At 50.7% G+C, this 23,811-nt stretch overlaps 1 protein-coding gene across 5 annotated transcripts in view; it reads left to right on the top strand.

Annotated features, from left to right (window-relative positions):
• The window catches only part of PPP2R5C (protein phosphatase 2 regulatory subunit B'gamma), a 162,051-nt gene extending 140,400 nt beyond the window's left edge, over positions 1 to 21,651 (top strand). For 3 of the 5 annotated variants that reach the window (XM_066388017.1, XM_066388020.1, XM_066388021.1), the window contains 5 exons: positions 145 to 272; positions 3,603 to 3,704; positions 6,815 to 6,887; positions 12,017 to 12,133; positions 18,951 to 21,651. In XM_066388017.1, coding sequence (XP_066244114.1) covers positions 145 to 272; positions 3,603 to 3,704; positions 6,815 to 6,887; positions 12,017 to 12,133; positions 18,951 to 19,082 — 552 coding nt within the window. In that variant the 3' untranslated portion in view covers positions 19,083 to 21,651. The remainder of the gene's footprint in view (positions 1 to 144; positions 273 to 3,602; positions 3,705 to 6,814; positions 6,888 to 12,016; positions 12,134 to 18,950) is intronic. The other 2 variants (XM_066388019.1, XM_066388022.1) reach the window with 1 other exon arrangement.
• Positions 21,652 to 23,811: the final 2,160 nt, after the last annotated feature.

Below are 23,811 nucleotides of genomic sequence, written 5' to 3'. Positions count from 1 at the left end.
GCTGTTACCTTGAATTTTTAGGAACAACAGTGACTTTCCAATGCAGCAGACCTCCGTAGCCTGCTCACAGGTGTGGTCGGACGGAGGTCTGCTGGATGGCTTCAGTCACGACCCGGGATGGAGTGTGCGCTTCCTGTCTTCCAGGTGGCGGAGCGCGCCCTGTACTACTGGAACAATGAGTACATCATGAGCCTCATCAGTGACAACGCGGCCAAGATCCTGCCCATCATGTTCCCGTCCTTGTACCGCAACTCCAAGACCCACTGGAACAAGTAGGCATGCCGGCTGTCGTCACGTCCTTGTGCTTTTAGTTTAGTTTAGTTTTTGTTTATTTCTTAATTACAGTTTGCATTCAGCATTATTTGCATTAATTTCAGATGTAGTGTCTTCTATTTTTATATTTGCATATTCTGCTCATACTTCAGACCAGTTAGGATTGAAATCCAAGTCTGAAATATCAGTTAAGAAACAAGATATTGAGCCTGACCAGGCAGTGAATAGAGCATCGGACTGGGATGCAGAGGACCCAGGTTCAAAACCCTGAGGTTGCCGACTTGAGTGAGGGCTCATCCAGCTTGAGTGCGGGCTCACCAGTTTGAGCTTGGGGTTGCCGACTTAAGCATGGGGTCATAGACATGACCAAACCCATGGTCACTAGCTTGAGCCCAAGGTCGCTGACTTGAGCAAGGGGTCACTCACTCTGCTATAGCGCCTCCCCACCCCGGTCAAGGCACATATGAGAAAGCAGTCAATGAACAACTAAGGAGCTGCAATGAACAATTGATGCTTCTCATCTCTCTCCGTATCTCTGTCCCCATCTGTCCCTGTTTCTGTCACACACACAAATAAAAAGGACACAAGATGATGATTTTTTGTGAACTTGTAATTAAGTGAAGTGTGGCTGCTAATTTGCCTCCCTGTCCCCGCTCCAAGCCCCCGTGTTGACGCCTGCCATCCCTGTCTGTGTGAGTAGCCGCTCACAGGGCTCCGCCCCTGCAGGAGCACGGTGTCCACCCCATTCTTGGGTCCCTTGGGCTCTGTCATCATGCACCCTGGTGAGCCCTCCAGTGTGACCAAGACCCGCCCCCTGTGCTCCATGCGCGGAGAGCCGGTGACCCAAATGCAGCATGAAGGATCTCCCAGCTGCTCGGCCTCTCCGGTCCCTTCACGGAGGGGACGAGTACTGACTCTCCCAGCACTGGTCTGAGGCCTCAGCCTCAGTGTGGGTGGTCTCGCTGGGACAGGCGGGCGGGCAGTCCTGTTGGGTACATCAGTACGGGCTCTGGGTGGGCCTTTCTTCAGCTCTCGTTCCTCTCCTCTCTGTATTCTGACCAGGAGGTCAACATTTAAGGTGGGGTGGGCAGAGTGGGGGGTCTCGAGTCCCACCTGCTCATGTGCAGGGGAGGCCCGTGGACGTGGGGAGCTGCAGCTCAGCCAGTAGTCCCCGCAGGGTCACGGCTGTCTGCCCACAGCTGCCCGGAGCCCCCGGTCAGGTCCCTCCTCTGAAAGGAGAGTGTCACTCCTGGCTGAGAGTTCAGGCTGTCCGACCCAGACGACGCCGACCCACAGGCACCCGTCACTGCACTGCCCTGCACCAGTGTGGTTTGCTCACAGCGAAGGCAGGACCCACAGGCACCCCTCACTGCGCTGCACCAGTGTGGTTTTCTCACAGCTGAGGCAGGACCCACAGGCACCCCTCACTGCACTGCGCTGCACCAGTGTGGTTTGCTCACAGCTGAGGCAGGACCCACAGGCACCCGTCACTGCACTGCCCTGCACCAGTGTGGTTTGCTCACAGCTGAGGCAGGACCCACAGGCACCCGTCACTGCACTGCGCTGCACCAGTGTGGTTTGCTCACAGCTGAGGCAGGACCCACAGGCACCCCTCACTGCACTGCGCTGCACCAGTGTGGTTTGCTCACAGCTGAGGCAGGACCCACAGGCACCCCTCACTGCACTGCGCTGCACCAGTGTGGTTTGCTCACAGCGAAGGCAGGGCCCACAGGCACCCCTCACTTCACTGCGCTGCACCAGTGTGGTTTGCTCACAGCTGAGGCAGGACCCACAGGCACCCCTCACTTCACTGCGCTGCACCAGTGTGGTTTTCTCACAGCGAGGGCAGGACCCACAGGCACCCCTCACTGCACTGCGCTGCACCAGTGTGGTCTGCTCACAGCGAAGGCAGGGCCTGCCACCAGCACAGAGACGACAGCCCGCTCTGTGGCGGGCGGCGCAGCCAGCCCCCCCCCCCCCCAGTGCCTGTGCACAAGGCACTCTGCCTTGGTGACCCTCACATGAGGTGCAGCTTAGCCGAGGTGGAGTGAGCAAGGCACCGGGCCTGACTGCACTCCGTACACAGCTGTAGTCATCCTTGAGGACTCCAGTCCTTGTTACTGTGTCGTCTCCGAGCCTCTTTGTAGCATCTGCTTTTGGGGGGGGGGTTGTTTTGTTTTAAGTTTTAGCAGGTGATAACAAAGTCCCTCTGTGACTGGGTGTGATCCCTACCCAGTGCAAAGGAAGGAAGGCTCTTCTAAGTGTTCTCTCAGTATGACTTGGGCTTTATGAGACAGTGAATTAATGAGTAGTTACAGTGTGAAAGTTCAGCTGTTTTGTTTGGGGGTTTGGTTTGACTACTGTTTGTCACTCCCAGCTCGGTAGGTTGACAGGCCCTACCGTGCAGTTTCTCTACCGATCTCCTGGGGGGTCACGCATGTGGCCACACAGCTGACGGTCAGGACCTGAGTCCCCCGGGCTCCGCTGGGACGCAGAGCGACTGGGTTCCTCCCTGTGTGTCAGAGCCTGCAGCCAAGTCTGACTGAGCTGCTCTGTAGTGATTTTGTGTTCTACCTTCCAAAGCTGTATAGGCATTACTAAAGTTAGTTTTCCTGTCCTCAGTGAATAAGAGGGAAGGGAAACTGACATTTATAGGAAATAAAATGTTTCCATTATTGTCCTCTATATCAGTGGTCCCCAACCCCTGGGCCACGGACTGGTACCGATCCTTGGGCCATTTGGTACCGGTCCGCAGAGAAAGAATAAATAACATATTATTTCCGTTTTATTTATATTTAAGTCTGAACGATGTTTTATTTTTTTTTAAATGACCAGATTCCCTCTGTTACATCTAAGACTCACTCTTGACGCTTGTCTTGGTCACGCACGTGATACATGTATCCGTCCCACCCTAAAGGCCAGTCCATGAAAATATTTTCTGACATTAAACCGGTCCGTGGCCCAAAAAAGGTTAGGGACCACTGCTCTATATAATTTAAGTTTGTCTTAGTTATCCTTATGCAAATTTCAACATTTTTCATTCACTTTCTGAGTCAAGTGGCTTTGGGCTCGCATTGGCTGGGTCAGTGAGCTGAAAGGCCAGAGGTCACCGAGCGTGGCCATGGAGGAGGGCGTGCAGGCTGCGTGGCCAGCAGTAAGAGAAGGGACAAGAAATCACAGGCAGCAGCTGTTTTAGCTCAAAGCTCAGGAGACTTGTGACGTGTGGGACTGTTGAGATGGCTGAGTGGAGAGGGGGAGAGGTAGCGGGGCGGGGAGGGGAGTGAGAAAGAACACGTGTTCTGAGTCTCAGCACAGACCTGTGCCCGCAGGACGATACACGGCTTGATCTACAACGCGCTGAAGCTCTTCATGGAGATGAACCAGAAACTGTTTGACGACTGCACCCAGCAGTTTAAAGCAGAGAAGCTGAAGTGAGTGGCCCCTTTCAAACGTTACCCTCCCCACGACCTTGCTCCTCGGCCCTGAGTAAGCCTCGCCCTTGGTTTGTCCTAACGTAATGTCCATGCTTGGAAAGCAAGTCACAGCTGGTTTGGTAACTTACTTTCAGAGAACGCATATTCGAAGTTAGCTGTTTTCTCCATTATGCTACTAGTTGAATCATTTTTTGCAGAAAGTACATGTGTGGTCAAGAATTTAACTTTGGAAATGTTTGCTTTTCTCAGGGACACGGCAAGGCTGGGATGGGTGGTGGTTTTTCATGGCTGTAGGCAGGATTGGGTTCCATTCTGTGAGGTCTGTGTGACAGAGCAGAACTCCTCGTCTCCACACAACTTTGTCCTAATTTGGGGACACCCATAGCACGGGCATTCTCCACAGTCTCACCTGCATCCTCTGCAGAAGCGGGGCTCCACACTCACGCTGTCTAGGGACACAGTGACAGGGCACTCCGGCCCCAGTGATCACGTGATTGATTAGCTATCAGAAAACTTCAGAGTCAGGTCTAAACTATTGGCAGATTTTATTCTTTGCGTGTCACTTGAAGCCGGCTCACATTGATAAACTTGACTGAATATAATTCAAATCACAGTTTGTGTCACCACAGTCCTGTTCATTCTTCCCACAACATGTGTTTACCTACATGCCAGGCCCTGTCTTAGGTCTGCCCACACGGGCAGCCAGGGACACGCGTGAGCTGTCCAGTGGGAGACGGTGCTGACCAAGCAGGGAGGGGCTCCATGAGGCACAGCGGCCCCTTGACCCTTCAGGCTGCCCAGGCCTGGTCCACTCTCGCCTCCGCTGAGCGGAGTGGTCACATGTGAACTATGTAAACATGGGGCTTTTCTGATGGCAGATCTTCCCTCATGGGACTCCAGTTTTCTGAAAGATCCTGAAGGTCATGTAGCACGTTTTCTGGGTTTACAAGAAATCCAGTGATTGAAGTCACGTGACTCGTCGGTGGCGAGAGCAGACAGGACGGCTGTCTTTGAAGCGCGGGGACAGTGCTCTCCTCAGCCGGGTCCCTGTGCTGCGGGGACAGCGCTCTCCTCAGCCGGGTCCCCGTGGTGCAGGGACAGCGCTCTCCTCAGCCGGGTCCCCGTAGTGCAGGGACAGCGCTCTCCTCAGCCGGGTCCCGGTGCTGCGGGGACAGCGCTCTCCTCAGCCGGGTCCCTGTGCTGCGGGGACAGCGCTCTCCTCAGCCGGGTCCCTGTGCTGCGGGGACAGTGCTCTCCTCAGCCGGGTCCCTGTGCTGCGGGGACAGTGCTCTCCTCAGCCGGGTCCCTGTGCTGCGGGGACAGCGCTCTCCTCAGCCGGGTCCCCGTGGCGCGGGGACAGCGCTCTCCTCAGCCGGGTCCCCGTGCTGCGGGGACAGCGCTCTCCTCAGCCGGGTCCCCGTGCTGCGGGGACAGCGCTCTCCTCAGCCGGGTCCCCGTGCTGCGGGGACAGCGCTCTCCTCAGCCGGGTCCCCGTGGCGCGGGGACAGCGCTCTCCTCAGCCGGGTCCCCGTGGCGCGGGGACAGCGCTCTCCTCAGCCGGGTCCCCGTGGCGCGGGGACAGCGCTCTCCTCAGCCGGGTCCCCGTGGCGCGGGGACAGCGCTCTCCTCAGCCGGGTCCCCGTGGCGCGGGGACAGTGCTCTCCTCAGCTGGGTCCCTGTGCTGCACCGCAGTCTCACTTTTCATGGACACGTGAGCTTCTCATCGCTGCTCTACGTCCTGTGAGGAAGCACTAAACAAGAGACGTATAGAGAAGGAAGAAATACTTCTCCACGTGTTCTTAAGAACTGACATGCCTAGACACGTTAAGATTTTAACTTTTTTTCATTCTGGGCAATTTATTCTAAGGAAAAAATACTAGGGAAAGAGAAAATGAAAAAAAGGATATCTATATACTTTATTTATAATAGTAAAACATTAGAAATAGCTTGAATGTCCAACAACAACCACATGATTAAGAAAAAAAATTAGCAACATGCAGATGGCCAATAGGCATGAAAAAAATGCTCAGTGTCACTCATCATCAGAGACATGCAAATTAAAACCACAATGAGATACCACCTCACACCTGTCAGAATGACTGTCAACAACAAATAACACACAACAAGTGCTGGCGAGGGTGTGGAGAAGAGGGAACCCTCCTGCACTGCTGGTGGGAATGCAAACTGGTGCAGCCACTGTGGAAAACAGTATGGAGATTCCTCAAAAAATTAAAAACAGAACTGCCTTATGACCCAGCTAACCCACTCTAGGTATATGTCCTGAGAATACCAAATCATTAATTCAAAAGAAGAGATGTATCCCTATGTTCACTGCAGCGTTGTTTACAGTAGCCAAGATCTGGAAGCAGCACAAGTGCCCATCAGTGGCCGAGTGGATGAAAAAGCGGTGGTAAATTTACACTATGGAATAGCACATGGCCATGAAAAAGAAGGAAGACTAGCCTTTTACGAAGGCATGGGTAGACCTAGAGAGTATTACCCTAAGTGGAAAGGACCAGGCAGAGAAAGTCAAATATACGATCTCACTTATATGTGGAAGCTAATGAACACAATAAACTAAGGAACAAAACAGAGGCGGGGTCACAGGGACCAGACAGAGAGCTGTCAGAGGGGCAGGGGAAGCAGGGGCTGGGTCAGAGAGGTGGAGGGTTAGCCAGAATCCTGTGTACAGAACACACAGATACGGACCACAGGGTAGCGGCAGCTGGAGGGGAAGGGGATGGAGGTGGGGGCGGGGGGCGGGGGTGGGGGCGGGGGGGGCTGGACAGAGACTGCGTGCGTGGAGCGGGGGCAGGGGGGCTGGAGAGAGACTGCGTGCGTGGGGCGGGGCGGGGCGGGGCGGGGGGGGGTGTCATGTTGAGTGGGACACTTGAAGCCAAGTCAACACAGGAAAAAACAAAACATTTCTTTAAAAATCTTTTCCTCTAAGTCTGGGTTGCTTTTCGTTCTGTTTTTCGTGTCCCACACAGCGTGATGCCGCTCTGAAGGGGGTGGGGCTGCGTTGCTTCCGTACAGTGTTTCCCCTTCAAAGCTTTCTTGAATTTGATTTGTCTCTCTAATACCAATGACATTTTACTGTTTTTCAGAGAGAAGCTAAAAATGAAAGAACGAGAAGAAGCGTGGGTTAAAATAGAAAATCTAGCCAAAGCAAACCCCCAGGTACTAAAAAAGAGAATCACTTGACCAACCTCTAGGGTGTGACTGAATGTTTTTATGAGATAGGCCTGTGGCTTCGTCACAGAGGGGAGGGGAATCGCGCTCACTAACACTGTATATGAAAATATCCGCAATAAAAATACTTTTCAACTTTTGTACAAGTACTTATTTTGCCCCAAAAAGTTTTTACCACAGGATTGACAATTTTTTTCCTGCTTTTTAAATAAGCTATGAAGCTGATGAACATACTGTGGTAAAAAGGAAAACCAGGAAACAGCCTCTTTTTGGGCCTTGATTGTCATTTGCTTTCTCTTGCAAACGTCACAGATGCTGTAGCTCAAACTGTATTTCCTTCTTTTTATTATCAAATTCTAAAAAAAAGAAGTGAGATTTGGAATAGATTAAGTATAAAGTTGATGTCCTGCTATCTAAAATTAGGTTTCTGAAGGCTGAGCCTTTTGTCATTAAGAAAATTGCCTGACCCCTGTCACGTGAGCAGTTGATCCCCTCCTGTGTCCGGGCCGGGAGGGCCCGAGCGCTCTGGCAGTGGGTTCAGATGGACGCCCCGCCTCCCCGGGCTGCTGGGCGCCGGGGGCGTGGCCGGGGCGTAGTCGTGGTCTCTGGTGTGCGTCTGTCAGCGGGCCGGGCCGGGTGGTTGGAGCAGTCACTGCAGACATTGCTCTCAGTGCTGAGGGCTGTCTGTTGTCACAGTGCCCCCTCCCCCCCGCACCCTGACCTGCTAGGCTGAGAAGGCGTGGGCTCCCCACAAACCCCAGAAAAGATAAGACTTTGTGAGGAGAGCTACTCAGCTACCCCAAAACCCTAAAAGGTTCAGTAAGCTGAACTAGATTGTAAGCCATCTATTCCTTTGGTGAGAGGTGCCCAAAAGTGACTGTTATCTAAGCTGGTGTGTGGGTTTTTAAATCTCTCACATTTCATAAAAAGCGATGTATGTTAAAAGTGTGTATCTTACCTATATGGTAACATAGTGATTTGTATTTCCTGTGCTAAAACTGTATTTAAGAGACTTGAACTATAGGAAAATTGAGTGGCATTCTTAAGTATGTCCTTGATTCTACCTAAAACAAATAATGAGCATTTTTCTAACAATATTGAATTCATGCTGTTACATAGAAATGCTATTTTAAGATTACTGTGAAAGTCAGTAGCACTTAATTTAGGTAGGTAGGTATGAGGATCTACTTTAAAGAATAGAACTGACGTTAAAACTAAGGTCAAAGTACTGTCGTGTGTTTGAAAGCACAGGAAGCCATGAACTGGGCAGGTGTGGGCCGGTGCCAAGGGCAGTGGGCAGAGCCCCGGCTAGGACTGGCGAGAACCCTCACCCAAACGGGTTACACGCACTCAAAATAGCACCCTAAAAAAACATGTGCTACGTATACAGATCGGAGTGTCTGGTTTTACTGGTTCTGCCGAGAATACAGAAAGCTCATGAGAAGGGGCATAAACATTTACAATACAAAGAGAGAAGGCTGGGTGAGCGTGTTAACAAGCTGGTTTCCCTGCTGAGCTGAAACGGTTCTTCCTTCTGAAAGATGTACTGTTCTGAACTTTCCCTGCGTCTTCTTCCAGTGCCTTGCTGTTCCTTTCGGCTGCTCTCTTGACAGTGCCCCAGTCGCCAGGGCGGTCACCTGCACGCTGCACTGTGACCTGTGCGCTCTGGGCTGTGCTGTCCCGACCCCTCATCTCTGTGTTGGGACCATCTGTGTCTCAGCCCCAACAGACCTGTCTGTGTGCAAAGGGAAAAGACTTCATGGGCTGACCTCTCCAGGCTGGAAAGGCGGACCTCCGTCTAGTACTTGCTTTAACCGCCTGAAAGTCTTCTCTGACTTCTAACCGCTGTTGGCCATTCACAGCGAAAGGGAACCCATTTGTTTCTCGTCTCTGTAACGAACGTAGTTGGCTGTTTGAAGCTTGGTTCTCTATCTCAAATCTACCTTTTCTGAGAATTGATTTAACAGCTTCCTTTTTTAGAGTGGATTCCCAGTATCTCCCTGTGGACTGAACCATGTCAAGTCTTAGAGATGTTTCCACTCGGGTTGTTCTTTAGAGAAACGGGGAGGGAGAGAGAGAAACGTCCATGTGGTGGACTTGTCCCACTTGTTCATGCCGTCCTCGGTTGCCTCCTGTGTGTGCCCTGACCAGGGATCACACCGACAGCCTGTGTGTCGGGACGCAGCTCCAGCTGGCCGGCCAGGGCTCCTGCTGTTCGCTAGCAGAGCAGGTGTTCTGCGCCCCCACGTGTGCGCCGAGGCTGGCGGGGCTGGGGAAGGCTGCCTTCCTCATGCTCGCTCTGTTTGTTCTCACCGTTGTGGCAGCCTCATGAAGTTTTTAATGTCGTACAAGATTGAACTTTTTAGATCATGAAATGTGGAAGATTTCTAACAAAGGTGTTTTTCCTAAAAGAAGCTAGTGCAACATTTTACTGCTTGTCTCTCCCTGACTTGGGTGGTTTGCGTGTGAAGCGGTGACACACTGGAAACTTGGTGTGGCTCTGGTGTGCCCTCTGTGGCGGCAGCCTCCTCGGGGGCCCGGGGGCCGCTCCTCTGGGAGATGGGCGTCCATGGGGCAGACTTCCTTCACCCTGTTGTGAACTTGAGTCTTGGCGGATGGAGGTTGTTTCCTAGTGAGGACCCAGTCCTGCTGTGTGACACTGATTTTGCCGGGAACGGGTTGTAGTGCCCTCGTTGGCCCTTTCCTTTGCCCTGGGCCCAGCGGGGACGAGGAGCCCGCACCGCTCCCCGCACAGCCGTTGCCAGGTCCAGGGAACGCACTCCACTTCTGTTCAAGGAGCCAAAAGCTGGAGTGCAGGCTCAGCAGTGGTCCCTGTGCCGCCTCCAGAGTGTTGCAGTCATTGTCACTTCTGCCTGGCCCCGTGGCTGTGAGCCCCGCGAGGACGGGGCGCTGTGCCATGTCCCCACTGCCCATCTCCCCTGCACCCAGCAGGCTGCCCCGAGTTCAGTTCAGACGTCAGATTGCAGTGCACACGGGGGTGCAGGGTGAAGGCGGGAGGCCTGGGTCGTGCCTTCAGACAGAGGCACACACAGATAGCAGGCAGGGGAGGCCACCGTTCAGGGGTCCCGGGACCTCCGCCCGGCAGGAGTCTGAGTTCCAGGGAAGGGGTGCAGGGCAGAGAGGACGGCAGGGAAGCCGCGACCTCTGGGTAGCTCAGGAGGGGCTGGGTGTGCTCTGCTGGGGACGAGCTGAACAGGGAACAACGTGTGGGTTTTGTCCCCAAACACGTGTGCAGGTGTTTCGTGTCACGACGAGTGAAGTGAGCTAGTCAGACCGCATTTCAGAGAGCTCGTCCTGCGGCAGCACACAGGCCTGTGGGGCTGGGCACTGCCTAGGGACTCTGTTGGGTGAGTGAGAGGCCGTTACAGGGACCGGGTGCAGGCGTACACAGCAGGCACGGGTGAACAAGGCGGGGTTGAGAGCAGAGGGTGCGAGACCCCAAAGGACCCGTGAGACAGGCAAGGACTGTCGTTGAGGGACGGCAGGGGTGCAGGAGGGGGAGCTGCAGGGACGGTGGTGTTTCAGGCCAGACAGGTCCAGGAGGATAGAAACCAGAACATGGCTTAGCAACCAGGAGATGGCGCCACTGATGGCCTGGTGTTCAGGGCCCTTCGCAGGTGATGAGCTGGGGGGTGGGGAGGAGAGGGGACGCGGAGTCAAACCGCTCTTCCTGGAAGCGCACCAGGATGCAAGGGGAGCCGTGAGTGAGGCCAGGGGGTTCCCCTCGAGGCAGAGCAAGGAGGGCGTGTGGTGGGAGGGCGCGGGCAGCCCCTCGCTGCCCCTCCGCGCCTCAGTCCTTGCTGAACAGGTGTGTCACAGGACGCAGAGGTCCTGGAATAGCACACACAGGAGGGTCCCCTCCATCCCCTGACCCCTCACAGAGCAAGCAGACACCAGAGGCCAACAGCAGGCAGGCTCTTTTGTGTCCCTGGGCTCCGCGAACCATCCCAGGAACCATCTGATCTTATCCGCTTGTTACACCCAGAGAAGCAGTCCAGAAGGCCCGTCTGCGATTTGTGCCAGGCCAGAGCCTGGGGGAGCGGGGCGGTGGCAGGGGAGCCCCCAGGGGGAGACCTGGACTTGCACATGCGTTGGTCCTGCAGTGCCAGCCCTGGCGGCAGCTTTGCAGTGTGGGCGTGGGCAGAGTGTGATCCGTGGTAGAGGCGTGGGCAGAGAGTGATCCGTGGTGGAGGCGTGGGCAGAGTGATCCGTGGTGGAGGCGTGGGCAGAGTGATCCGTGGTGGAGGCGTGGGCAGAGTGATCCGTGGTGGAGGCGTGGGCAGAGTGTGATCCGTGGTGGAGGCGTGGGCAGAGAGTGATCCGTGGTGGAGGCGTGGGCAGAGTGATCCGTGGTGGAGGCGTGGGCAGAGTGATCCGTGGTGGAGGCGTGGGCAGAGTGTGATCCGTGGTGGAGGCGTGGGCAGAATGTGATCTGTGGTGGAGGCGTGGGCAGAGTGTGATCCGTGGTGGAGGCGTGGGCAGAGTGTGATCCATGGTGGAGGCGTGGACAGAGTGTGATCCGTGGTGGAGGCGTGGGCAGAGTGTGATCCGTGGTGGAGGCGTGGGCAGAGTGTGATCCGTGGTGGAGCTACAGCAAGTTCAGGAGAACGGGGAAAAAGGTCCAGGAGGAGGATGGGGGGGGGGGGGGCCTCGGATCAGTAGGTGGTGTGTGAGGTTGGGAGGCTAGAGCCCTGCTGGACACTGCATGCAGAGGGTTCGGAAGTGCTGGTGTCGTTCGGAGCTCAATTAAAGAGGGGGTTTTTAACCTGTTTGATTGTAATTCAAGCCAATTGTATTCCCCACCTGGTCACTGGACAGGATCAGGTGACCAGTCCAGGGTGTGCCCTCACTGCTGATGTGGGGTCAGAACACCAGAGGCGGCAAGGCAGGTGTCCCCACCTGTCCCCAGCCCCAGAGGGCTGGACACCAAAGCCAGCCCTGCCCTCCCACTTGTGTGCGACCCGAGGTGTAGGGGCTGCAGGTGGTCTGGGGAGAGGGCCCTGGGGGGCGTCGGCGGGAAGCCCTGCCCAGCCAGGAGGAGGCCCTGGCGCCCGCACCCAGGCGCTAACAGAGAGTGATTCCACTTTGCATTGCAGTACACAGTGTATAGTCAAGCAAGCACCATGAGCATCCCGGTTGCAATGGAGACAGATGGGCCCTTATTGGAAGATGTGCAGATGCTGAGAAAGACAGTGAACGAAGAGGTCCGCCAGGTAACAGTGCGCAGAGCTCAGCTGGGAGGCGCTCACTGTGGAGCCGCTTAACAGACGCATTATCCCTGTGGGCGACGTGCTGCCTGTCTAGCGGCGTCTCCTGTGTCAGCCCAAGTCACAGAGCAAACCTTAGGAATTCCACGGGAAACATTTTGTCCATACAGCTCAGTGAACAAGTCACTGGAAACCATTCTTAAGGATTAATATGTGCCTGCAGTGTGTCTCTTTCTCCTAACAGTAACAATCCTCACCCTTAACCGTCCTTTGAATGTTAACTTGAATGAAAAGTGAAAAGCTTCGCAGCCCTGTCTTGCCGCTCTCTTTTCCCTCTGACTTCCGCTCTGGCCCTGCAGGTACCTGTCAGGGCCCCATCCTCCTCCATCCTCCTCCGGCCACCTCTCTCCGCACCCGCCAGTGCGCCATGTGGGAGCGCGGCTCCTCCCCGCAGAGAGCCACACGGCCTGCCTGCGGGGCCTGTGCAGGGACCGGGCGCTGCGGCGTGTCTGGGGCTGGGGCCCTTGCTCCAGTGGCTTCGTTTCTACTGTGACCGAAATACCTATTTAGATAACCCCTGGTCCAAAGATAGACTCTTTTTTTGATTGTTTGTTTGTTTTTTACAGCGACAGAGAGTCAGAGAGAGGGATAGACAGACAGGAATGGAGAGAGATGAGAAGCATCAATCATCAGTTTTTGGCTGCGACACCTTAGCTATTCATAGATTGCTTTCTCATATGTGCCCTGACCAGGGGCCTTCAGCAGACCGAGTAACCCCTTGCTCAAGCCAGTGACCGTGGGTCCAAGCTGGTGAGCTTTTGCTCAAACCAGATGAGCCCGCGCTCAAGCTGGTGACCTCAGGGTCTCGAACCTGGGTCTTCCGCATCCCAGTCCGATGCTCTATCCACTGCGCCACTGCCTGGTCAGGCCAAAGATAGACTCTTATTACTAAATTGAGAATTGCACAATGTGCGCTTTGAAGGTGGGGGTGCACTGAGGTCCTGCCTGTGTGCGAGGAGCCTTCAGTGCCCCGAGGCACGCCCCCTACTTGTGTAAACTGATGCGGCCCAGGCCTGGCTGCGGATGTGGCCTCGGAGTTTGAACCTCAGTCCCCTCTGACCAGGGAAAGGTTCTGAAGACGCCAGCACTAGAATTCTGGCGTGTGAAAAATTCAAGTGGCTAGAATCCTAGCATATGCATATGGTTCATAAGTGCCAGTGTGGGTCAGAGCTCAGTTAAACAAGAGGCAATTTTTAATCTGTTTGATGTTCATTCAAGTGGATTGTAGCCCCCACCTGATGGGACAGGCTCGAGCGTGTCCCAGAGCAGACGATCCCACCATCTGGACTGCGCTGTCCAACCACAGGCGGCCACACGGCCACTGCGCACCGCCGTGTGGCCCTTGGGCCAGCGCCAGGCTGTCACTCAAGCCCGGGAATTCCCAGGCTTACTGTGAGAAAAAGAAATGTGAGAACACCCTACTCATCTCTTTTATTATTGAGCATAGGTTGAAATGATAATATTTTCGATATACTAGGTTAAATAAAACATTAAAATTAATTTCACCTATCATTACTACTTTTTTCTTTTTTGACGTGGCTACTAGAAAATGTGAACGTGCGTGCATGGCTGACACCACTTTTGGGTTGGGCAGCCCTGGTCTGGGCTCTTTTTTTCTTTTTTTCTTTTTTTTTTTTTCCACAGTGCTGCAGGAAGAGCCACTGGCCAGACCCTGGCCGTAAGTTAAAATAAAAAGCAGGTACACGCATGCTTCGCACAGCTCACCCAAACTTGAAAATACCAGAAGTACAGTGGGAAAAACTCAATACACCCCTAGTGAACATCAGTAACACTCATTTCTTACCTAACCCATTGAACTCCACGATTTCCTCACAGTTATTTTTACCAATGACGTAGATTTAATAAAAAGCATAAAAACTATTACACTTTTCTCTATTTGTGGGAGTGTTCATTTTCCTGCTTTTTTTTTGAACTTAGGAAGGAGTCTGAGGTTTTCTTTCTGGTTGCCACTTGGATACCGCAGCGTAAAGCATGCTCAGGGCAGGGCAGGACAGCCAGCCATTCCCTGAGGACAGGACATCAGCTCCGGGAGAGGCTGCCTGTGAACCGGTAGCCACCTGTCTGTCTTTAAGCCACTCGGTCCCCACAGACTGGAGAAGGGAACGGAGGGTGTACAAGGCAGTTCTTGCTCATTGAAATATTGTAGGGTTGGAGAATGTTTCTTTTTGGAACATCTACTGACTTGATCATTGAAGCTAGGAAAAGAACACGCTATGCCCAAATGTAATGGACATAATACAAAACCATGTGACTTGTGGACACATGTGTGAGTTAAGACCTGCTCTGTAGGAGATCCCAGACTTGATGAGCACTTCTCACTGTGAGTCAGCACCAGCCTGTGTGTGCCAGCCAGGTCCGGGAGAACCTCCGTCTGGCTGTTCTTGGGAAAGGGTGTGTCTGCTTCCCGGGAGTAGCCCCTATACATGTAAGGGGGGATCCACCTACCTGTTTAGTTCCAGATCCAGGTGTGTAGACAAGATGTTTTCTGGAGAGCTGATAACATGCTTGTTTTTATGATTTTTTTTTTTTTTTGTATTTTTCCAAAGTTAGAAGCGGGGAGCCAGTCAGACAGACTCCCACATGCACCTGACCATGGTCCACCCGGCATGCCCATCAGGGAGCGATGCTCTGCTCATCTGGTGCATCACTCTGTTGCAACCAGAGCCATTCTAGCGCCTGAGGCAGAGGCCATGGAGACATCCTCAGTGCCCAGGCCAACTTTGCTCCAGTGGAGCCTTGGCAGCAGGAGGGGAAGAGAGAGATTGAGAGAAAGGAGATGGGGAGGGGTGGAGAAGCAGATAGGTGCTTCTCCTGTGTGCCCTGGCCGGGAATTGAACCTGGGACATCCACACGCCGGGCCAATGCTCTACTGCTGAGCCAACTGGCCAGGGCCTGTTTTTATGATTCTTGAAGCTAGATCACATGATATAATTTTTCATGTATTTGACTCCTGACAAAAATGATTCCTGACCCTGACCTTCAGATGTCTATGGGTCAGACTCCAGGCTTGGCAGATGCGATACCAGTGAAATGCCAGTTCTCCCCAGAGGGACACAACCTCAGTCAGAATCCCAGCGGGTCTGGGCTTTTTCTTTTTTTTTTTTTTTAGCAATTGACAAGCTGATTCTAAAATTTGTATTGAAATACAGAGGACCTAGAATAGCCAAAATAATAAAATAATGCCAATAAAAAGAATAAAGTTGGAAGATTAACACTCCCCAATTTCAAGACTTATTATGGATTTCTGTAGGTCAGTTGAACCCCCCTCTCCAAATCTCAGCCTCTCTAGATAAAGATATTTATAGTGCAATCTGTTAGGTATAATATTTGATATCATAGACCCTTCTTAATTTGAAAATGTCTGCGGTCATGTTCCTGAAATTCTCAAAAAACACTTTTTAAAGCTAAGGGGAGAGACCAAGATTCAGGGGGAAGAAATGCATGCATGTGATTTGGAGACCAAATTGACATACATCAGAAAAGCTTTAGCTAAAAATTAAGTCTTTAATATTTCCAGTGCCCTTTTAATTTTATTTTTCAAAAATAATTCCACATTTCTTAAAAATGACTGAGTGCTGGCTCAGGATGGGACACGTGCGTAAGCGATAGTTTTTGGGGTAGGGTGGGGGTGGGGGAGCCCGAAGGCCAGGGGAATGCAGCCATTGGGGTTTTATAGGGAAACTCAGGTGTCTGGCTTACCTGTCAGAACTGGCTTTGCATTTCTTTTGAGAAACTTGTATAACCCTATATCGACTATCCTAAGAAAAGTAGTAAATTCCATATGAATGACATATCAGAAACATTTAAAATGTTTGCAATTCTCATTTTTAACAGTCGGTCGAGAGAAAAGCAGTGTCAACCATGCAAATCAGGAAGGTGTAGAAAGACGGCAGGTGGGAAGTACAGGTACTCATTACTCCATCTGTAGAGTGTATATTAAGGCTTTTATATTTAGGAAAAGAACGGCAAGCCAATGTTGTGTACATGAAGTATTTTCCCTGTCATCCTAGCCTGTGACAGTGAAGACCAAGAAATCTGGTCCCTTAAGCAATCTTCATGAGTCCTGTCCTAATTTAATCAGTCAAGACATGCACAGTGATGTGTGCCCAACCCCTGGTATTCTTGTCCCACCTCCTGAGGACACTGAGGCTCTTGGGTCCGCCCTGTGCTGCAGAACAGGCCATCCCTTTCCGGTCCGCATCCCGCAGCAGAGAGGTCCCCGTCCCGGCCCTCCACCTGTCTTGTCTGCTCCACCACCGCCAGCATGTCCGCCAGCATATCCCTCCACCAAGGGTTACTCACCTGGGGAGACCGCCTGCACCGTGTCTCCTGCTCCTGTTTCTCTGGTTCTTTCTCCCCGCGTGGCTCGTGAACTCACACTCTGCTTTACACACCAACTTAAAATGCCTGCGCAGAACAGCTCGTTGCGCCCAGCACGCCTTCTGTCCTTGCAGGAGCTTGGGGGCTGTTTGTGAGCTCGGCTCCAAGGTTTTTGCTGTTGCCTTTTTCTAGGAAAAGGTCCCTCCTCTTTGGAACGCCTGTCTTAGCAGTCATTAAATGCTTCAGGTATATAGAATTTGGGGGGCGGGGGGGGGGTGGCCTTGCTTTGTTTTACAAAACAGAGCTCACCCTGTACTGGACATAAAACTCAGGGTAGGGTTTCTCTCTGAATTTCCACGGGTTGAAGGCAAACCCGCTTCACAAGCAAAAGCACATGTACTTACAAGTACTGTGACCCTGGCAGACCTGGGCCCCTCACAGTCTCCTGATGTGCGTGGGTTCCTGGGGCCACCTGACACTAGTAGCCAGTGGGGATCGCAGCTCCTGCCTTTACCATGCATGGAGATTAATATTCAAATTACATCTCAGAAACAATCTTAAAACTTCACACAAAACTTTTTCTTTCTTTTTTTTTTTTTTAACAAAACTTTTTCTAAACCTTGACGGGATTGCTGTTTCTGTAGATAAATCTGCGAAGAACCCTAACAAATTTTAGCTCTGCAGAAAAATAAAACAAAACGCAAACTCTTCATGTATGACGTCTGCAGGTCCTTGAGTTTTTCATTAAAGCAAAAGTATTACTTTACAGACTGTCCCAAAGTTAGATATCTGGACACTCCAACTTTTCCTGTTCTTTTTCTTGTTAAAGCAAAGATATTTAGAGTGCAATCTCTTAGGCATAATATTTAATATCATAGACCCTTAAAACAAATTTTCTCTGGTAGGTGTTTGCTCACCACTGCAAAGTAACTTACCCTCTCTAAACACTGGCTTCTTTTCGATAGAGACCCTTGACAGGGAAAGAACTGGGCTCTGGTTCAAGTTGCTACCCGGCAGTCTTCTGTGTGTACCTGTATTTGAATGAATAACACGGCTTTGTTGTTGCATTTCAAAACTACTGCTATTAACGCAATGGCCATACTTCAAAACTGAGTAATTTGTTTATTATTCATGGAAATTGATGCTTTTGGAGTGGACACGCCCTGTATCGGGCCCCCTGTCTTTGCAGACACAGCTCTCCAAATCCTTGTGCAAATGTGGGACTCATTTACTTTTTTTTTTTTAAATAACATTCAAATGTCCTAAACTTTTGGAAGAGAATGAGATGGAAAAGGGAGTCTTTTCTTTCTTACATTAATGCTAGGAAAAATTTTTTTTTTTTTTTTGTATTTTTCTGAAGCTGGAAACGGGGAGAGACAGTCAGACAGACTCCCGCATGCGCCTGACCTGGATCCACCCGGCACGCCCACCACGGGCGATGCTCTGCCCCTCCAGGGCATCGCTCTGCCGCGACCAGAGCCACTCTAGCACCTGGGGCAGAGGCCAAGGAGCCATCCCCAGCGCCCGGGCCATCTTTGCTCCAATGGAGCCTTGGCTGCGGGAGGGGAAGAGAGAGACAGAGAGGAAGGGGGGGGTGGAGAAGCAAATGGGCACTTCTCCTGTGTGCCCTGGCCGGGAATCGAACCCAGGTCCCCCGCACGCCAGGCCGACGCTCTACCGCTGAGCCAACCGGCCAGGGCCTAGGAAAATTTTTTAAAGAGTTTATTTCTTGACTTTTTAGAGAGAGAGGGAGGGATGGGGCGGGGGGGCGAGAAGTATCAACTCTTAGTTGCTTCACTTGAGTTGTTCATTGTTTCTTGTGTGCATCTTGACCGGGCAAGCCCAGGGTTTTGAACTGGCGACCTCAGCGTTGCAGGTCAGCACCCTGTCTACTGCACCACCACAGGTCAGGCACTGGGAAATTTTATGTACCAAATAATTTAAAAGTTTTTCTAAGTTTTTCCCCCTACGTGACTGACCCACTTAATACCTCGTAAAATATTGTTTTTCAGATTTGATCAGAGTTTAAGACTTTTTCACTTTAAAAGAGCCATAGAATGGCTTTTCAGGAACGTTTTATGCAATAGGGAGGGGACTTGTACGATTTACGAGGTTGAGTAAAACTGGTGAATTTACAAAATAGAGGCACTGAGAACTCAGTGCAAAACTGCACATTTCGGAAAACAAAAACCGCATGTGGCACCCACCGTCCTTCACACCAGTTATGTGTCTGTTATGTTTACTAGACGTGGCATTTTGGGTGGTCACCGCCAGAGGAAATCCCTGACCTCTTTGCCCGTCCCTTGGGGCTGGGGGGGGAGGGGGCAGGGCGTGCACTGGCTGCAGCCTGGCCATCCCGTACAGGTGGGCTCACTGTGGACAGCGCAGCTCGTAGCTGACGCCACTGCGCTTGTCATTGCAGGCACAAAAGGACCTGAAGAAGGACCGGGCTCTGGTGCGCCGCAAGTCCGAGCTGCCTCAGGACCTCCACACCAAGAACGCCTTGGAGGCTCACTGCCGAGCCGACGAGCTGCTGTCCCAGGACGGCCGCTAGCCGCCCGCCTGCCGGCTCAGCCCCGGATTCTGTAGAAAATACATACTTTCGTGCCATACAAATCAGTTACACTCAAAGTCAGAGCTTTCCTTGCCCCTGCCCCGTAGGCAATAACGCACTCCGCCCCAGCTTGAGAGTAGGAGTTCAAACAATGGTGACTCAGACCCAGGCAGAGCCGGCGGCCACGGCGTCCCCAGATAGTGACAGTGTCCCGGACTCAGAGCCGAGGCAAGCACCCTGCTGGTCACCTTCCTGTTCTGCCCACAGGGAACTGATGACCATTTAACACAGGTGGTTCTGTGAGAATATCAGTGGTTTTCAAATCAAAGGAACACTTTTCAAAAGTATTACTTTTTTTAAGACTTTACAACCTTCCCTATTGTTTCCAGTGATGGTTTACACCAGCCATTTCTTTTTCTTATTTTTTTTTTCAATTTCATTGACTTGGTCCTTTGCTGTCATTGTTCTCGCACAGGAACAGTGCCAGGACAATCCCTAGCCACTGTGCTTTCCTGGGGTGTCCCCTCCTGAGCAAGGGCAGGCCCGCCTGGCCGGCCGCTGCCAGGTCTCTCTGAAGCCATACTCGCCAGCCTGCGGCCCGTCCCAGGCCTCCAGAAGCAAGGTCGTGGGAGACGTTCATTTTACAGACAGCTTTCCCTGTCTCCCTCCACTAAAGTTGGAATTTTTTCAATGATACGTTAATTTTGGGGGTTTGCAGATTCTTTTTTTTTTTTTGTACTTACACACTGTGGCCCTTTCACAAGTCTCTTCAATTCATAAAATTACGAGTTTAAGAATTCCATACTTTGTAGAGAGCTAGAACGAGAACATGTTTTGAGTTGACCGCAGCCGCCTTTGGGCAAAAGTTAACACCCTCCGGGCAGGGCGTTGGCCTGACCTTCACTTGTAGTGGTGACATTGCTCTAAGCTCAGAGGGAGTAACTGAGGATGACTTCAGAGGGGTCCTTATGCCTAAGTGAGCACGTGTTAGATACATCTCGTAAGGAAAACACGGTGTCTGAGTCTTTATCCAATGCTGCTATATATTTCACAGACTCCCTTGCATGTGTTGAGAGCTTTTTGTTTTCGTTGGAATAGCACGAGGAAAAATTCTTTCAACTTAGTGTTTTGTCTGTTCTTTATTTCTCTCAGGGTGGCCAGTATTTTTACTTATTTATCCTGCTTGAAAGCTACTTGAGATGTGTACTGCTATTCTAAACAAGTGATTCTGGTTTCTTTCGTCTCCGGCATAAGATTATATGACTTAAATGTTTAATGTCTTGATGCATAAAAGAGAAAATGTGGCTGCTTTTAGGATCTGTCTTCTGATCGAGGTCTCGATATCTACTCAAACATTGTAAAAGCAGACATCTTCCCTGCCACTGAAACCCATGGGCGGTGTGTACGTCCCTGTGTCTTGGAGGAAACTCATCTGGGAGTAGGGGACTTCTCATGTGAAGCGCGCGTGCTGAATGCAGAGTGCCCGGCCGGAAGTAAAAAGAAAGCAGACACACTTCCTGAGAAACTTGACAAGTATCTAACCATTTTACCATTATGAAATTTACAATTAAAAAAAAAAGTTTAGATGCCTTCTCCTTTTGAGGGAAAAAGGGTGCTTTTTATTGTATAAAGCAGCGTCTTACGTATTTTGATATACCATTGTTTGAACTTCCGTCTTTGGCTGACAGATGCACAAGATATTCTTGGCTTTGGATGTTCAGTATATTTGTAGAGAGCTTTCTGGAAGACTCTTTTGCCCTAAAGAGGAAGCAGAATATCAGTGTTTGGGTGACTGTGTAAAGCTCGTGGTATAGGAACATCTTTCGTCTAGGTTTTATTTCCGCTCTTTATTGAAGACAAACATTCACCAAAAAAGGGGAAAAAAAACTTTTGAGAGAAACTAATTTTCTTTGACAAGAGTATTATTTAACATTTTGGCCTATTCGAGTTTTCCTAGTTAGTATTCAGGTTCCCTGTGCTAATTGTTCAACTCATATATTATTATAGATATATTGTTTTTTCTGTACCAAACCGATTTCAAAAGTACTGCCTTGAAAATAAGCCGGTGACTGTTTTTCTTCATAAAGTTCTGGTTTGGCATCTTCACTCTTTCCAAAATGTATCTGTACATCAGAAATGTCACTATTCTGAGTGTCTTTTTAGTGTGGCTTTAGTATGGCTTCCTTTTAATATTGTACATACATTGTATCTTTGTTTTATGGTAATAAGTAATAAAAATGTAGACTTCATATTTTGTACAAAATGTCCTATGTACAGAATTTAAAAAAAGTTCATAGAAACAGCAAAAATAGGTAAGTGGCACAATTATTTTTCTTTAGAAAATATCTGTAACTTTATGCTTTCGTGAAATGTTAAGTATACCTACATATTTTTTAACATTTTGTAACTCAGAACTTTTTGTTTTGACATTGTTTATGAAGAGAAACTTCATACACTTGCCATTTAATATGCTCTTTTATCTAATTTAAAAAACAACAACTCTAAACCTGCTGTATTATATGGACTAAATAAAGAACATGTGAATTTTCTTGCTCATCATGAAACTAAATTTAGCCATGGTCTTGGGCAGCTGGTCTGACCCTTATCGTGTCTGTGGTAGGGTCGGGCAGCCGCGCCAGGGGTACGGGCCAGGAGAGGGGGCCAGTGTCCCTTGTGGCGCCCCCGCTGGCGCCGGCCGGCAGTCCATGGTGCCCCGTCTTCCCCATTGTCCTGTGACTCATTTTTAATTTCTCTGAAGGAAAAAGTAGAGGTGTCTTTTATTTCGATCACCCCTTATTTTTTGAGTAGGCCAATGTGATTCTGAAGACAGTTTGTGGAAGTGGGCCTAATTGTGCTTAAAATGATTCTCGAAAAGACGTTAATGCCTTGGCAATAGAGGAGAATTGCCGAGAACAGGAGTGGGGAGTCTTAGGCAGTCTGCCCCCCCTGCTTATCAGAGCTCTTTGTCCTCACCGGTGCTTTTACCAAAAAGTCAACGAGAGGAAGCCTAGGATAAAGATTTTGTTAAGGCAAGGTGTCGCGATCAACTGCACATCCCATCGTGGCCGGATCCACGTCCCAGCAGGTGGTGTCCTTACCTATTAAATGGTGTCTGTGACTCCTCCTCACGGTGAAGGGAGTCAGTCTTGGATCTGGGGTGCACTGAAGAGACCGGGCCCCAGGCGGACCTCCCCAGGTGTCTGGCCTGAGCATCCGGTGACCGCGTGGGGTGTTTTGGAGAACCACACACTCCCCACTGCACCTAGGAGCAGGGATGCTGCTGAGACACCCCCCAAATCACTTCCCTCAGACCAGCTGTTCCTGTCTCCTACCTTGAAACTGGAGGAATCGGTAGTACTTCCTTCAGCTCCAACTCAGACAACAGGCACGCTACAACCTAAATGCAGCTTCTGGCTGCTGTTGCCTCAAGGTAACAAGAGGCCTAAAAGCAAACTGGAACTGGCTTTGTGTCTGCTCCTGTGAGAACTGGTCTGACACTGTCAGCAGTAATAACAGGAACTAGCTGCTTATCACTACCTTTATGCTCGTGTAGGTGCCTCTTTGACCTGAGTTGGTTAATTCTCTCTCAACCCACCGTAGTATTTGTTCCTGTTATCCTCGTTGACAAATGAGGAAACTGAGGCAAACAATGGTTAAGTCACTTGCCCAAGGTCACACAAGTACTGAATGGAGCCAGGTTCCAACCTAAGTGATAGAGCCCTGGAGCCCCAGCCCCTCACCACTGTGGGGTGCTATAGAAATGCCCAGGGCAGCCCTGGCCAGGTAGCTGGTTCGAGCATCAGCCTGAAGCACATGGCCAGTTTGATCCCCAGTGGGGGCACTGCAGGGGTGGATTGATGTTCTGTTTTCTCTCTCTTTCTCCCCCTCTTCCTATTCTCCTCCCTTTCCCTCTCTCCCTCCCTCTCTGGCTAAAATCAATCAATAAATCTGTTTTAAAAAGGAAACACCCAGAGCATTTTAGGGAAAGGCCATGAACACATGAAGGTGGCCCCATGATCACAGGAGGGCTTCAGACCCTAAGCTTTTACAACCAGAAGAACCTCAGAAACCATCTAGTCCAGTGTCCTGCACCCACACTTCAGAAGCTGTTGCTTTTATGTAAATTCTGTAGCATTTTAACTTCTCTTATAAAACACTCAAACAGGTTATACCAAATCTCAACACTTTGGAGATGAACAATTCATTAGCTTCTGTTTTCATTAACTGCTACTATATGAACCTATAAATTTGTCAAAAATTCAGCTCTTAATAGATGTTTCCAAGGTCTCTTGCTTGAGCATGGGCTCAGCCAGCTTGAGCCCAAAGGTCGCTGGCTTGAGCAAGGGGTCACTAACTCAGATGGAGTCCCCAGTCAAGGCATATATGAGAAGCAATCAATGAACAACCAAAGTGCCACAACTATAAGTTAGTGCTTCTTATCTTTCTCCCTTCTTGTCTCTCTCTCGCTCGCTAAAGAAAAAAAATAGCTGTGGTTTTACTTAAGATTTCACGGGGGGAGGGGGGGATGCATTCCACCACCAAAAAGTTTGAAATCCACTAAGATTAACACTTTTTTAGAGAAATAGTTCTTAGAGGTCATGAGACAAGTACCTCCCACACACACACTCTGACATGCTGTCTCATGTTTTTCTGCTTTTTACAAAAGCATTATGTGGATTCCATAGAACGGGAGTGGGGTAAAGAAACCAATCTTTTCTACCCAAAGCTT

Source organism: Saccopteryx leptura, chromosome 6, assembly GCF_036850995.1.
Source record: "Saccopteryx leptura isolate mSacLep1 chromosome 6, mSacLep1_pri_phased_curated, whole genome shotgun sequence".
NCBI classification, from domain to species: domain Eukaryota; kingdom Metazoa; phylum Chordata; class Mammalia; order Chiroptera; family Emballonuridae; genus Saccopteryx; species Saccopteryx leptura.
The sequence above is the reverse complement of the archived record's forward strand: the minus strand, read 5'-3'. Positions and strand labels throughout refer to the sequence as shown.